The sequence below is a fragment of the Dermacentor variabilis genome, chromosome 7, assembly GCF_050947875.1.
Source record: "Dermacentor variabilis isolate Ectoservices chromosome 7, ASM5094787v1, whole genome shotgun sequence".
Taxonomy (NCBI): domain Eukaryota; kingdom Metazoa; phylum Arthropoda; class Arachnida; order Ixodida; family Ixodidae; genus Dermacentor; species Dermacentor variabilis.
Window position 1 is genome coordinate 80,435,532 of NC_134574.1, and position 14,977 is coordinate 80,450,508.

Consider the following 14,977-nt stretch of genomic DNA (forward strand, 5'->3'; position numbering starts at 1 on the left):
GTACATTGCAATCTGTCGCTCAAGTGAAGTCCTCTTCTTCATGTAGTCCATAACGATAGGCCGGATTGGGCTATATGCTCCATGCGCTTTCTCTTTCCAACAGAAGTGGCACTTTCGCCGGAAAGGCGAAACATCGATTGCAATAGCGAATTAGTATACAGCTATATGAAGTTAAGGATACTAGTGTTATCAGCAGTATAAAGTTCGACACATTCACTTACTAACTGAATTAACAAGCATGGTGTCAGCACGCACAGGCAAACACGAACACATCACACTACATGTGCGCGGACACTCGTTGTCAAAACACTGGTGTGAGCAAGCGCCGCAGCAGCAGCGAGCTCAGCGATCTTCGTGCGATCTATCGGTTCAACGTAAGAGCGAGAATGCAGTGAGCACCAAGGCATGGGCCGCCTGTAGATCAATTTCAATATACGGCGCGGTCTCGAGTGCAAAGTACGCACTTGGTCCCGGCCGCGTTGCCTCCGTCAGTCCCCCTTGCGCCTGGTCGCGAACACATCACACGTCAGCGATTTTCGTAACAATGTTTAGCAGAATGGCACAAGGTAAAAACGGTCCTGGTAATTTAAAGCGGTGGACACATTACGTTAACTGTATAGTATTAGTTACGTCAAACAATTACAGATGTTATTTTATTGCTTCTTTTACTAAATGGTGTTGCTGCAGTTCGACTTATGCAAATTCTGAACCATTTCTTTCTCATTTTTGCAGTCTGCCATTCATACAGTTATTCATTCGTTGTCAGGGTCAGGAAGTGAGGCTAGCAGTCAACATGCGAGTAATTCTTCCTGGCCACGAACGTGATGACAGCATACCTTCGCGGCACGAGTACTAGCACCTTCCGCACTGTGATTCTAAAATGCGCAGAGCGTACACATAGCCACGCAGTCTAGCGTTCCTACTAACTATTTTCAAAATGAAGTAACTTAGTCAGTGGCCAGGTAAAATCATTTCCCGACGGTAACGCACTAAAGCACTCGAACCGCAGCTAACGAAGCAACAAAGTCAACCCCGGATACCATGTGCCCTCAAATGTGGCGGGTTCGTATGCCAGCATCAAAACATATAAAATATTACACAACAGAAAAAAAATCGCACTTTGCGTACACTTTAACAAACCAAACACTTGATCGTAGCTAAGAGCTAACGTTGCCGATTGAGCTTTGTTGAGAGTTCATGCATGCCTCTGTTTTTTTTCGCAGTCACAGCAAAAACAAGTACATTCTGAAAAGGCAAGAAGAGACAATAATACATTTGTCAAGGCCACTGGCTACAGCGCTGGATTAAGGGGAGGGGGGCTAAGGGGGCTGCATCCCAGGGCCTCACCGCGGGCTGTAGGAGAAGGGGGCCCATTCATTCTGACCTGCTTAGTATATGGAACCATGGGCAACGGAACTTCGAGCGACATGTATGAAGCGAGAAAACCAGAACGAGCAGACTGGGCCCCCCGCCTAATGTAACAGCATGCGTTTAGCCTGATCATTTGGGGAGAGCTTGTCGAGCTGCAAAAACAGGAATCGCCCGGCAATCCGGCGGGGCCCTCTTTCTTACGAAGCGAGGTTCGTTTGCTTGGGAGAGTTTTTGTGGTTTCCTGTCAGTCCGTTTGCCCAGTGCTGTCTGGAGAGGAGGGGCAAGTGGGAAACACCTAAAACATGTAATGTGGGATGAGGACCTAAATCTCCCTTGCCCCTCGTCACCACCACGCCACCCTGCACCTCTCAAATAGTTCCGCCGCTGTCCTTCTCATAGGAAGGATGTGCTGCAGTACCCAACAGTGCCTCCCATTCGACTATCATCATATCAACATAAATAAGGACTAGAGTGTTGCTGCTGAGCGGGCGATTCTCAATTTGACAATACTTGTGACTTGAAATGCGTGCCGAAATCTATCTCTTCTTTCCAGTGTATTTAAATATAAGCTCCAGAGCCAAAGTATCGTCTTGCAGCAAATGCTGTGCATTTCTTGCTCGAAAATTTTGAGGCCAAACAAGAGAATGTGTTGCTTTCATGAAATTTTAGTCATTGTTTTAAGTTTTCTGCTGAATGAAATAGCGTCGAAAGCATGTGTTTTCTCAACATGTTGCTGTACACATTTTACTGCGTTATAAAATATAGGTTTACAAAGAAAAATACCTTATGTGAAGCATGTTTTTGGATGTATGCCTCTTTGCTGTGCAGGACACTATTGTGAAATGCCAGTGTCTACGCAATTTTGTTCAACTACAGCCATTGTCACCAGTGCACACGTGTTGCCACGTGCTGCATTTAGAGACATGTAGTTGTAGTCACTGCAACTTTCGCTTCTTGGGAATTTTCAGTTGGCCTACAACATCAAACACAACCAGCCTACCGACTCAATCGGATTTGCCACTGGCTTCTGCCTCTGCAGTATAATGTGGTAATAACTTGACGTATGTGATGACGGCTAATATGAGTATACGCAGTCATGGCATATAGTGTACGTCATGTAAGAGAAGTCGAGCCTGATGGAGTGAGAACATCGCTTGCCTTTGGTTTTGTGTGACATCTGCAAATCCACGGGAAGCGATAAACACCGCGACAGCAATTAAATATGTCCGTACATGCCGTTATACCAACAACGTTAGTGCCACTCACAATTGCTGTAGTTGCACTAAAGTTGGCCCGCATGTGTTTTTAGACTTCCAAATGCTACAGTCAGCGAAGCAGCTAATTACATTCAAATGACACCGACAGAGAAAGAAACAAAATAAAGAGGAAAGGCAAGGAGGTTCACCAGATGGGTAGATCCGGTTTGCTACCCTACGCTGGGGAGAGAGGCGAGGGGAGGTAAAGTGATAGCAAACAAGAGATAAAAAAGAAAGGAGCATAGACATACAATCACAGTCAAATACTGTCACTGTATACCATCACCACACAGCACTATAAACATCTCTTAAGGCTACAGCCGCTTGTCCACTTCTGTTGCCCCAAGTCTTTCCGCCCAGAAACCTGAAAAGCAGGGAGATTACTGTCAGACGCTGTTTCAAATAGGTCACGTGCGAGTTCCATGAGAGATGTCTATCAATAATTATGTCAGGAAATCTGTGAGTATTCTCATAAGAAATTATCTGGCCAGTTATTGAGATGACGTAGGGTGTCATTGGTTTGCGAGTGAATACCATCAGTGCACATTTGTCTGACGAGATTTGGAGACCTTGGTTGAGGAGGTATATAGCTGTCAGAGTCGCAGCTTTTTGAAGTCTTGCACGTATCTGAGGACGTGTCACACCTGAAGTCCATATACATATGTCGTCTGCGTACATTGATATCCTGATCGCTGCTTGCAGATGTTCAATGAGACTAATAAGTGTGAGGTTGAATGTGGTTAGGCTTAGTACACCACCAAGAGGTACACCTCAGTAGGTATAGTGTCGTGCGGTTTGACCGTCACCGGTACACACAAAGAACGGTCTCATAAAAATGTAATGTGAACTCCATCGAAGAACTCGGACACTTAGGCCAACCATCTCAAAAGCATCGAGGATAGCCTCGTGAGATACGTTATCGTATGCCCCATTGACATCCAAGAACAAAGCTGCAGATAATATTTTGCATGACTTTTTATGCTGGACATACGTAGTGAGATCAACCACACTGTCTAATGATGAGCAATCTGGACTAAAACCAGCCATGCAATTCGGGAACATGTTGTATAGTGTTCCAGGTACCACTCCAAGCGGGCAAGGGTCATTTTTTCCATTACCTTTCGCACACAGCTGGCCAGCGCTATTGGGCGGTATGAGGTGAGTTCAGGTGGCGACTTGCCTTGCTTCAGGAGCGGGACCAAGCGGCTTGTCTTCGATTCTTCGAGAACCATGCCATCTTGCCAGGATACCTTGTAGAGATCTAACAGTTCTCTCCGTGCGCCTTCACACAGGCTGTTCAAGGCGCGGTAGGATATTCTATCTGGTCCCGGTGAGGAAGAACGCCTGTATAGAGCAAGAGCCGCTTCAAATTGATCCATTGTGAACGGAACATTTATGAGCTACAGAGCTACTTCTTGCCATAAGCTGTTTTGGGGGAGGACATACCATGGCGCCGCCATGGGGTCATCTGTGTGACATGTAAAGTTGGATTGCATCGCCAGCCCTCCTCAGCCCGCAGCCGCTTTCGCGTCGTCCATTTTTTAGTACTATTGTATTTAACTTCGACGAAATCGGTAAAATACTGCTATGGCTTCGTCACTTACTGTACGATGTGCTAAGTAACTATTTCGAAAAAATGCACTTCTTTACAAAGCCTTAGACCCCGCCCCGTCGGCCGGTAACTGTACCTGGTAACTTTGACGGCACTACACCGGATATTTCACCCCTGGTGTTTGATTTCTCATTACGCATTATGACCATCATGCGAGTTCAGTTGATTTTCTTGTGCAAAACACTGCCGAAATACTGATCTCGCACCCTGCGGCTGTATTAGCTGTTTAGGTGAGCTTAAAATGTGTTTTGTCCTAGGTATCCCAACATTCAGCACCAGCTGCAGCGAGTTCCCATTGATCTACAGCATAACCTAGGAGACAAGCTAGGCGCAGTGTCTTAGCCATCTAAGAAGGCATAGCAGCAAGATGTCGTTCTTTACACTTATGGTGTCCCAAAATTCTGTCTCTGACTTCTAGATAATTTTTGGGTATGTTACATTTCACCGGATTTGTTTTCTTAGAAAGCTTCGACAGATAGGAACTCATATTTGTAAGCTGAAATGATGGGAACGTGACGTATGCATTTGCCTGTGATATCAAACAAGAACCATGAAAAACAATAAAATATGCTGTTGTCGATTGGTACTTTGCACCGACAGCTCGCCCATTCTATTGTCATCTTTTACTATGCTATATTAAGAGTCATAATAACTGGTTAGCTTAATCACCGTGGTCATGTCATTTATTTCAGAACAACTTCAGCTCCAAATATTTGTGAAGCCGTCCGCCAATACTGCGTTTTTTTTTCCTGCTCTGCGAAAGTGAAGTATAAATTGATGGTTTTGGTTACTCTATGGCTTATCCTCTTGCTTAGGAGCAGGGGTTGTCCGCTGCTGTTTGACTGTTAAATACTCTTATAGCTAATTACAGTTTCCTGGGGTGAAATAATGTTGAAAAGTGCAATTAACTTATTTTGGAAATTTAAGAAGCCCTTGGAGCTTGCAAAGGCATCATGCAATGGCCCAAGGTGATAATTTGTTGCCGGTAAAAGAGTGAACATAAAAATTCTCGCAATTTATGTGCCGAAACCAGGCGATTATAAAGCCACAAAGTAAAAGGGCACAGCAGACAGCATCCAGATATAGAAGTTTCAGTTGCAAGGCCATTTCCTCCACATGGTCTTCGGCGTGGTTTACATCCCTGCCTTAGAGCTTTGTTACTGAAGCTTCTTGTCGGGTGTATCATGGTGGCTGAAGGGATTCACTGACAGGGGCAGGCTGTAAGTGCATCTTGGTGTTCCTGAGGGGCAACATAAACACTGAGCCGTTTATACTAAGGCGAAATACTTGGGTGTCTATGTTTCGGAGCCCTTGGTGAAACTGTGCCGCGAGGAAAAAATGGCCGGTGCCGCAAAGAGTGAAAACACGTCAAAGAAACACTCGTATTGACGTCGCATTTCTACGGGAGGTTCCTGTAAACAAAGTAAGTCAGTGGCACTGAAAATAAAACATTTTGCCTTTTGGTGTAGGTGGGGAATCGAACCTGGACCCGCAGGGAGCGAGACGTGCCCGCTCACCCTGAAGCCACAGCTGCTGCATGGTTCTGGCTTACAAAAAGCATGCTAAGCACGTGCCTGTTTCCGCACGGGACTTCGCAGCCATCTCACTGACTAGTTCGTGCGTCATCGGACGGTGCACGTGACGGTGCGGAGGAGGTGGCGCCACGTCACTAGTGAATAAAATTAGCGCGTTGGTGACTTTCCGAGACCTACAAACCGTGTAACGCTTTCGCATTATCGCAGGCAAGCAGTCTTGAGTGCCGAATTTAAAGTTGAGTCATTGTTTTCTCGACAGGAGTCGTTGCGCAGAAGAGCCGCGCGCTTGCACTCTGCGCATTGATGTCACAGTCGGAGCGGTGGCGGCGGCGGCGGTGATCCCGCAAGATCTCACGGCCACGCAAGTACGTCACTGCGGATGAAGCGCGCACCGCTGCGCCTTGGTGCCCCACGCGTGCTTCCCAATGCGGCTCGTTTTGTGCTGCAAGACGTCTAGCCACGATTGTATGACTAAATGCATTACCAGTACAGAGAAGTCTAACCCTGATTGGATAACTTCGCGTATTGCCATATGCGAAGCACGTGTTCGCCTTCTTGCGTTACGAGAGTGCAGCACCTGCCGAAGTTTCTTGGCGGCCCTTCATACAGTAAGCAACGGTGTGCCCTTTACGGAAACTTCCGGTCACTTTGTTTATCGTGTGCTACAATGAACGACATATTTTCCACTGCTCGTGCATCAAAACGTGATCCAGCACACGGAAGCCTTCTGAGAATTTCAAGGCCAGCAATCTAGTCTCCTGACAAAGCCTACTATTTTGCCCCAATTTCGTAGTAATTTGTGCAGCATTTGGTGAATATTGAATGCCGTCGCATAGCTCTGTTATGCAAACGCATGTTTTATTTAGGTGTTGTTGTTCACTCTCATTCTCCTCCATTTTTTTTTAGTTTCGCTCCTTTTTAATATATCTCCTGCTGGTCATTCACTCTTCCTTTTTTTTACCTTTTCTCTTCTTCAGTCTCCCGGCGTTGTGTACCTCCAGGTGGCAGTTGCGGCTAGCCCTCTTCTTGTTCTCTGTAATTGCTTTCATGCATACAAACCAGAGATAGACAATTTCGACCCCCTGGGAGTCCTTAACGGGCAACTCATGCAGTGTACCCCCCACCCCTCCATGGGTGCTTTTGCTATTTCCTGAAAGTGCTGGTCGAGGACCTCCGAAATGTGTGCTTGAAATATTAGCTCAAATGTGGGCACAGGAAACCACAAATTACGACAAGGTCGCTGAAACCCGTAGCCATTTTTTTTTCACACTGGCGTACACTTGGTTATATACACCAAGAATGCACCCAGAAAAGTTCCGTGTTTGAGAATTTACTAAACAAGTGTCGCCTTTCGGTTATAAAGTATAGTATATTCAAATCTGCAATCTGAGCCCTGCATATACAGCCCAAAATAAAGGCAATTCCACGTGTCTTCACACCTGTTGACACATGAACGTAGCTTTATCGGTTAAGGATGTAACAACAATTAAATTACTATGGCCCTATTTTTTGTGAGTGCACTTTCAGCATGCTTCACATTTCTGGCAGTTATTTAGCATAGTCCTCTTTCTACCTGAGGCAGCTTAGCTCCTATTTCACAGCAGATATACAGGTCAACTTTAGCTCTGTCGACGTCTAAGTGCAATATTATATGTAGATTTGCCAGCTGCTTTTGTAGGTCTTTTGTAGATTTCATATGTGTAGTCTGTTGGAAATTACCTACGCGTTCTCTGGAATTCTCATGCAGAATTTCAGTGACGCTCAGAATTGGTACAGTCCAAGTATGTTTTGTGGAAAGTGTTTATTCAATTCTGAAAAGTAGTGTGACAAAAAGATCTGCCACCGGACAAGCTTTTGGCGGCGACGAGACCACAGTAAGGACACCATAAATGGTCAAAAACCGATGCGTTAGCCAAACAACCGAAATATTGCAAAAGGAACATGTCGCAATGCCCGCTCCAGGCTGCTGTTTATTTCTACTGTTTATCCATTGTTGATAAATTATACATTAAGCCATTAAACCAAAATGTCCCCGTTGCTCTTCAATTGTGAATAAGTGCGATTCATGAATGCATATTTCCGTTGCTTACGGCACATGCAATTATTTAAGTATTGAATTTGTGTACACTGTTTTGGTATCCCAAAAGATTCAGAAGCTGTGAGGCACTGAGCAAAGCGCGACATTATAACTTCCCTGCAATTTATAAATTTTGTTTCAAATTTAAATATCGAACCAGGTATGTCCCATCTGTGTTCTTTTCTTTTTCCTGCAACCTCCAAACTTTCTGGACAAAATTAAGTGAACGCGCAGACAGAAGATTGCAGGTGGCTATTAGAAGCTACTACTTATCAGTCCATTTAGTTATTTCATAATTATGTCCAGAGTGCTAGGGCACTATGGGTCGCCGCGTTCGGAAACTGAGCACACGCCGCGGTTACGACTGACGGCCGCGGTGGCTACTATATCAACGGGGCCAGTGTGGCCCCGTTGTGGCAGTGCCAGTGTGGCAACGGGGCCAGTATAGTAGTATGTAGACCACTGCAACGCCAAATGTGGCACGCTCGAGGGTCAACGTAATTCATAGCCCTCCAGATGTGCTTTATGCTTCGTGTTTTGGGGCTGTAAAACGTAAAGCTATTCCAAACTGTTTTTATTCCAATCTCCTGACGCCAAACTTACGTAACCACCGACACAAGCACCGGGCGGTAACTCGCAGCGTTGTTTGAAAAACCCAATCAAACGCGCTTCTCATTTAGAGCAGGTCACTTTTTAGAGGGAAGCTGTGTACCTTAACCGTCCAAGGAAATTTTCGTGCCGTTGTTGGCGTGGCAAGCAAAAAAAACTGCCGATACCCTCTGCCGCGGGTCGGGCCGATCCTGGAGATGGTGCAATACCGTCCCGACCCACGGCAGAGGGGAAGCGGCGTTAGGCACTCCCCATACGTGGGCCGATACCGAAGATAGTGCAATGCCGGGCCCACCCGCGGTGGAGCTGAAGCAGGCGTTAAGCACTCGCCATACGTAGGCCGATCCCGAAGATAGTGCAACGCCCCCGTGGCGGAGCTGACGCAGCCGTTAAGCGCTCGCCATACGTAGGCTGATCCCGAAGATAGTGGAATAACATCCCGACACGCGGCCGAGGTGAAGCAGGCGTTAAGCACTCCCAATACTTGGGCCGATCCCGAAGGTAGTGCAATGCCGGGTCGACCCGCGGCGGAGGTGAAGCAGGCGTTAAGCATTCGCCATACGTGGGCCGATCCCGAAGATAGTGCAATGTCCCCGTGGCGGAGCTGACGCAGCCGTTAAGCACTCGCCATACGTAGGCTGATCCCGAAGATAGTGGAATACCGTCCCGACCCGCGGCGGAGGTGAAGCAGGCGTTAAGCACTCCCATTACTTGGGCCGATCCCGAAGGTAGAGCAATGCCGGGCCGACCCGCGGCGGAGGTGAAGCAGGCGTTAAGCATTCGCCATACGTGGCCCGATCCCGAAGGTAGTGCAATGCTGGGCTGATCCACGGCGGAAGTGCAGTTCGCCATTCAGGGGCCCACATACACTGCTTCGCTGGTGATCCTTCTTCACAGAGTGGAAGGGCACTGAGTTTTTTTTTTTCGAAGCGAATGGCATTGCCTACATTGAGCAGATTTTCTTATAGAATTGGCTTAAAGGAGGCGAGGATACCGCTCAAGTGGAGAGGGGCTCGATAGGGCTGAGCCAGCACAGTGAAAGTAGACAACCGGATAAGTAGGGTGGTGCCGGCCTCTGCGATTTGCCCGCTTATTCTTTACTTAGCTTAGGGTGCCTGATAAAAAATCGTGGTGGCGTGAAATGGAAAGTAAAAATGCTGCCAGAACGGATGGCAAAAAAAAGAAGAGTTCGCAAAGTGATGTCGTATACGTGTCTACAGGTCTCTATAACGTTATACTGCCACGGGAAAGTGTTAATTACATGCAAGAAAATCTATGCTCCCTGGCCGCTGGGAGTAGCTTGTGCCAAAGCAATCTCCGGGCAGCCATCTTCTATTTCTTTCAGAAAGGGGGCAGTCTCCAGCTATTCAGTAAAAAAAATAAGTTTTGTTCGGGATATAAATGCGTCCTTAACGTTTACAGGTCTCTTTGACGCGGTGAGCTTTCGCGGTTTTCGGACGTCGCGTGACAGACTGTCGAAGTGGGTGCAGCTCAAGAACGTTTCATCAATGACAGAATACAATGGCGAAAAAGGCGTCGAATCAGAAATAATTTTTCTTTCGTTCGGCCTCATTATGCATAATAAGTACAAAGTACAGAAATCATGCACCCATCATATCAGATGTAACATTTTCACAATTTTCGTGACGATGCGCGAGAGACAGGTGAAATAGGGGCGGCCGGGAAATTTTTTGACGAATCATGGAGGAATGATTGCAGAAATTGAATATAATAGTTTGGAATAGCTTTACGCTATAGCACCCTTGGTTAGGGACCTTGAGCTGTGGGCAGCGGGATTCGCTTGAAATTGAACCAGCAAACAAACGACTACCAGGAAGCGCAACCCTTTTACTATGAGCCCAGGCAGGAAGATACTTCTGAGATATGTCGAAATTAATTGTCTACTTTCCGAAATGTGCACTTAGCGACTATGGCAAAAATGTGTATATGCATGGCACCACTTATTTAGGAATTCGACGTGTGTCTTGGTAAAAAGCGCAGTTTGATGTGACTGACGTGCGAGAGGTCGATCTCATGGGAGTCCAAGTCAAAGTCAATTGGCTTCTCAGGAACGACGCGATACTTCTGTAGCAGGAACGTGACCAGGAGGAATATCTCCATCGTGGCGAAGGTGCCTCCTGGGCAAGCTCGGGGGCCTGTAAAACGAAGAAACATTTATACGCTACTTCTAACGAGTTTATGAGGGTTGTCTCATAGAGAGCGTTAAAAGTATATGATCGATGGTAAGCAACGCAGACAACTCACCAAATACAAGGCCCATATAGATTTATGTAAATGACCTTAGAAAACTAGACAGAACAGGTTTGCACGATGGGGCTTGGAAATCAGGTCGCGCGAGGCAGCTGCCGGAGGTGCAGAAATAGCAGCCATTTATAGAAAATACATTTATTGACAGTGATGGGAACACTTAGCTGGGGATGAACAGGAGAGGCGGCAATCAGTTCTCAAGTGACGCTACTCTTTCGCCGAGGGCACACAATTGTCTATATCTTGTTCTAACATAGATTTTGCGAAAGCTGTGTTGAAATAAGTATTCGGAAGTAGCCATTTATTTGCCTTTTTGCTCCACTTCACAGCTTCTGTCGTTCATGTGCTGCGTGCTGGCTGGCTGCTGTCTCGACTTGCCAAATTTTGGGTTTCTGCTGTGCGCCCGAATGAATAGACAGCATGGCTCGCTACTCATGTGAAACTTGGTATGAGTCAGCGAAAACTGGTTTATTATTGGCCGTACTAATTAATAGAATAAGTTGTAGTATAGGGTTTATTCATAGAAAGGGCGGAGTTGTACGCTCCCTGCGTGAAGAGTGAAAGGGCCTCAAATGGGGCACGTGTCACTGTCACAAATGCGGCACTGAAGCCCTGAATATGTCTATATACCTACCGTATTCATCTGTGCATACGATTCTCAACAGATTCTTTCCTCTACTGGCGCATTACATTTCCATCGTTCTCGTAACACATGCAGCTGACAACTACTGACGAGGAGGCGGTGCTCGTGTGACCCGGTGATGCGTCTAACCCAATAACAATAACAAACTTCGCATCATTTAGATTGCAATAGTGCGTTGTATCTGCACGCTTTTGTTTGTTGTTGTTGTTGTCCAAGTGAAGCTTTCTTTACCTCTTGCCTTTCTGGGTACTGTAGGGCTGGCTGTGAACACTACTTGGGCCACTGGTCATGTGACACTGGATGTGCGCCATAGAGCACGAACTCATATAGACTACTTGCTACTGGCTGCTGCATTGCGGAGTCAACAGCTTAGGTCACTGGCTGCGTGCCACTGATTGTATTTGTATTTTTATTTCCAATCTCGCCATATAGCTGTACAGTACGGTGACACAAGCATTACAGGAGCCCTAAGTATGCTCAGATGCGTTTCCTACTTAACTGTGCATACACTTTTCATGAACATTCTTCTACCCACAAGCATCATCGCTGTTTCATCATTGTATTGCGCTTAGCACTATGCTGACGGCCGAACTTGAACGAATACGAAAGAACAAGAAATGGGCGTGCGCAGCTAAGTGAACATATTGCGGTACGCACGTCCATTTCTTGTTATTTCATGTGCATTCTTCAAGTTGTTCCGTCACTACAATAGTAAGCTCAATACAATCACGAATGTCCACCAACTAGCCCCGTTCAGTGCTTTACTCAACATTGTCACTTTTGTTCTTATCGAGCTATTATCTATGAGCTACAGGCAACGAACCTGTCCTCCTGTCAAACGCTCCTGGTGCTACATCGCTAACTCAAACTAGCGCCGCATAATTTCAACCACGATAATGCGCCGGGTGTTTTTCTTTTTCTGGAGCGTCTTCATTACACCTGGACTGCTGAAAAAAATACCATAGCAAGATATAAGGTCCTATATAGTTTGTCCTCATACTTGGGCCGCAGCAACAACGAAACGATGTGCCTGCATACTGGAACTTTCGTCTTTCATAGTTAAAACGGCTTGTAATCACACGTTCTACTTATCACTCTAAGCCAGCCTAGTTTGAATTGATTCATTGTGAAAGTTTGCGCTAAACAAACGGGGACAAAGAATGCGCTCGTGATTTTGTATCTTTCTTTATCCCGGTTGGTTTAGCATAGTTTCAGGTTCAACTTTCGACGTGCAAATTTCTTCCGCACTCCAGGAAACATCCATTACGTATACACACCCTCATCGATCCCGGTTTGTGTGTGGCTGCACTGAACTGTCGGCGATATCTATGATGGAGTGAGGTCGCACGACCACCAGTCACATACGTTCGTGTTGAAAAAGAGGTCATAGGCTGCGGCAGCTTAGAAGCTGCCACAGTTCATGACTTCTTGCATAACGATGACCAAAAGGCATCTTTTTTAGTATTGTTTCTGACGCGCATTGCTTTATTTCTTTTCTTTATTGTGCACTACTATTGAGCGTGTTGCATGCGCATATTTTTGTAATTTTTTGTCTAAAATTTAACCATGTTGTACTTATGGAATCTTACTACAGGTCTTTCTTCCGAAGTTACAACATATGCATCGGTTTCTTTGCTTTCCCGAACTAAACTTTCAAGCCTGAGAAACAGCTTTGGGTGTCGCCAGTAAATCCCTTACTTGTAGTCATGAGCTACGCTGCAAAGCTTTACCATGTCTGCCAAATGCAGAAATAGTTGTTATCTGTGTATATCTTCACGTGTGCATTATGCCACGCTGAGCGTTTTCGACATCAAGTTAGGTGTGATTGTTTGTTCGTATGGGGAGGAATTGGCTCTTCGTTTATAAATGAACAATTGCGGTAACTGCGAGCGTACGTTTTTAATATCTCCTGACGTTCAAACGGTTAAATTAGAAAATTCAACTCTGCAATTTTATCCAACTCACTTTATTCCCTTATGAGACACCGATCACAGAAAGAGAAACGTTTCCTGTATGGTTCAATTCTATTTTACCGATTGAGCCTAGTTGGACAGTATGTTTAGTGCCTCAGTGTGTTCTTAGTTATTTTTGTGCTTAGCATGGAGGTCAAAGCCAAAAGCACTTTGTTTGGGCGTTTTCGCAGTCACTGTGCAATGAAAAATTTACCTTACATGTGACATTTAGCAACGCCCGGTCCTTACAATCTCTCTTGTCCTCATCACGCTCTCATTTAGCGTTCCTGCTTTTGCATGTTTTGTGATAGAACATCACCTACCGATGGAAAATGGTATCAAATGTTCGGGCTTATGCGAAAGCAATGTCCCATCTTCGTTCAGGTAGCGTCCCGGGTCAAATTTTGTAGGTTCTTTCCAAAGAGTAGGGTCGTTGTGGACCGCCCATATATTCGGAAGAACAACAGTGCCCTTCGGTAGGAAGAAATCACCAACCACGACATCCTCTGCGCACCTGAAAGAAGGGGCAACAAGAATTTTCACATTGAATTTTTTTTATTATTATTAGCCACATAGCTCATCCCGGTTGAAGTTACGCGCACATATGCGATGCCCTGTTTCAAAAACATTTCAATATTTTTTTCCTTCATTTATACATCACTGTATGCTGGTCAGTTAATAATAATAATAATATTTGGGGTTTTACGTGCCAAAACCACTTTCTGATTATGAGGCACGCCGTAGTGGAGGACTCCGGAAATTTTGACCACCTGGGGTTCTTTAACGTGCACCTAAATCTAAGCACACGGGTGTTTTCGCATTTCGCCCCCATCGAAATGCGGCCGCCGTGGCCGGGATTCGATCCCGCGACCTCGTGCTCAGCAGCCCAACACCATAGCCACTGAGCAACCACGGCGGGTGCTGGTCAGTTGAAGACAAATAACTTGTTCGCTGACTCGCCATCAAGTGAAGCATCGGGAGTAGTTTTTCAAAGAACCTAATGCACAGTGTTCATTACTTACGCATTCCCTTTGCAGTGGCGTGTACGTGCCGAGGTGCGAGGGTATGTATTCCACACCCTTGTCTGTCTAAATATGCTTCATTCGTGTGGCATTCTACACCATGTAAATTTAGCTTACTGCGAAACCACAAAGACTCAAATTTCCTGTAACCATGCAACAGTCGTGTTTATGGTTGTCCTAGAGCTTACGTAATCTTTGTTGTTTTCTGTGATGTAAACATTTAGCACATTTCCGTGTTCATATTGAAACAGGGCCAGTGCCCTATTTAAGGCGCCGAGGTCGTCTATATAAAGGTTTAAGGTATCGAGGCTAGCATGCTCTATACATTTAGGTCCTGCTCATTTGCTTTTATTTGGCTTTAATTGTCCTCACGTTTCACGTACTGTGATGTGCTAATAAAAAGTAATATTCAGTAAATAATCGCTATAATCAGCCTCACAAAGCCTGCTTCCATACTTTACGGCAGCGTATTTCATGATTTATTGTGAGAATGATCTCTTACGTTATCACGAACACACTCAATAAAGTCCAGTATGTGAAATATATTTCTTTCTCTATTTTAAGACCCCGGCAAAAAGAATTACAGAAACAAAAAGCGACAAATAAAACAAACCGCTGCTGCCCTATTTCTG

General features: G+C 45.6%; 1 protein-coding gene across 1 annotated transcript in view; it reads right to left on the minus strand.

Annotated features, from left to right (window-relative positions):
- Positions 1–13,359: 13,359 nt before the first annotated feature.
- The window catches only part of LOC142586865 (cytochrome P450 2C18-like), a 30,159-nt gene continuing 28,541 nt past the window's right edge, over positions 13,360–14,977 (minus strand). Inside the window, exon 5 of the mRNA XM_075697737.1 lies at positions 13,360–13,837. Coding sequence (XP_075553852.1) covers positions 13,704–13,837 — 134 coding nt within the window. The 3' untranslated portion in view covers positions 13,360–13,703. The remainder of the gene's footprint in view (positions 13,838–14,977) is intronic.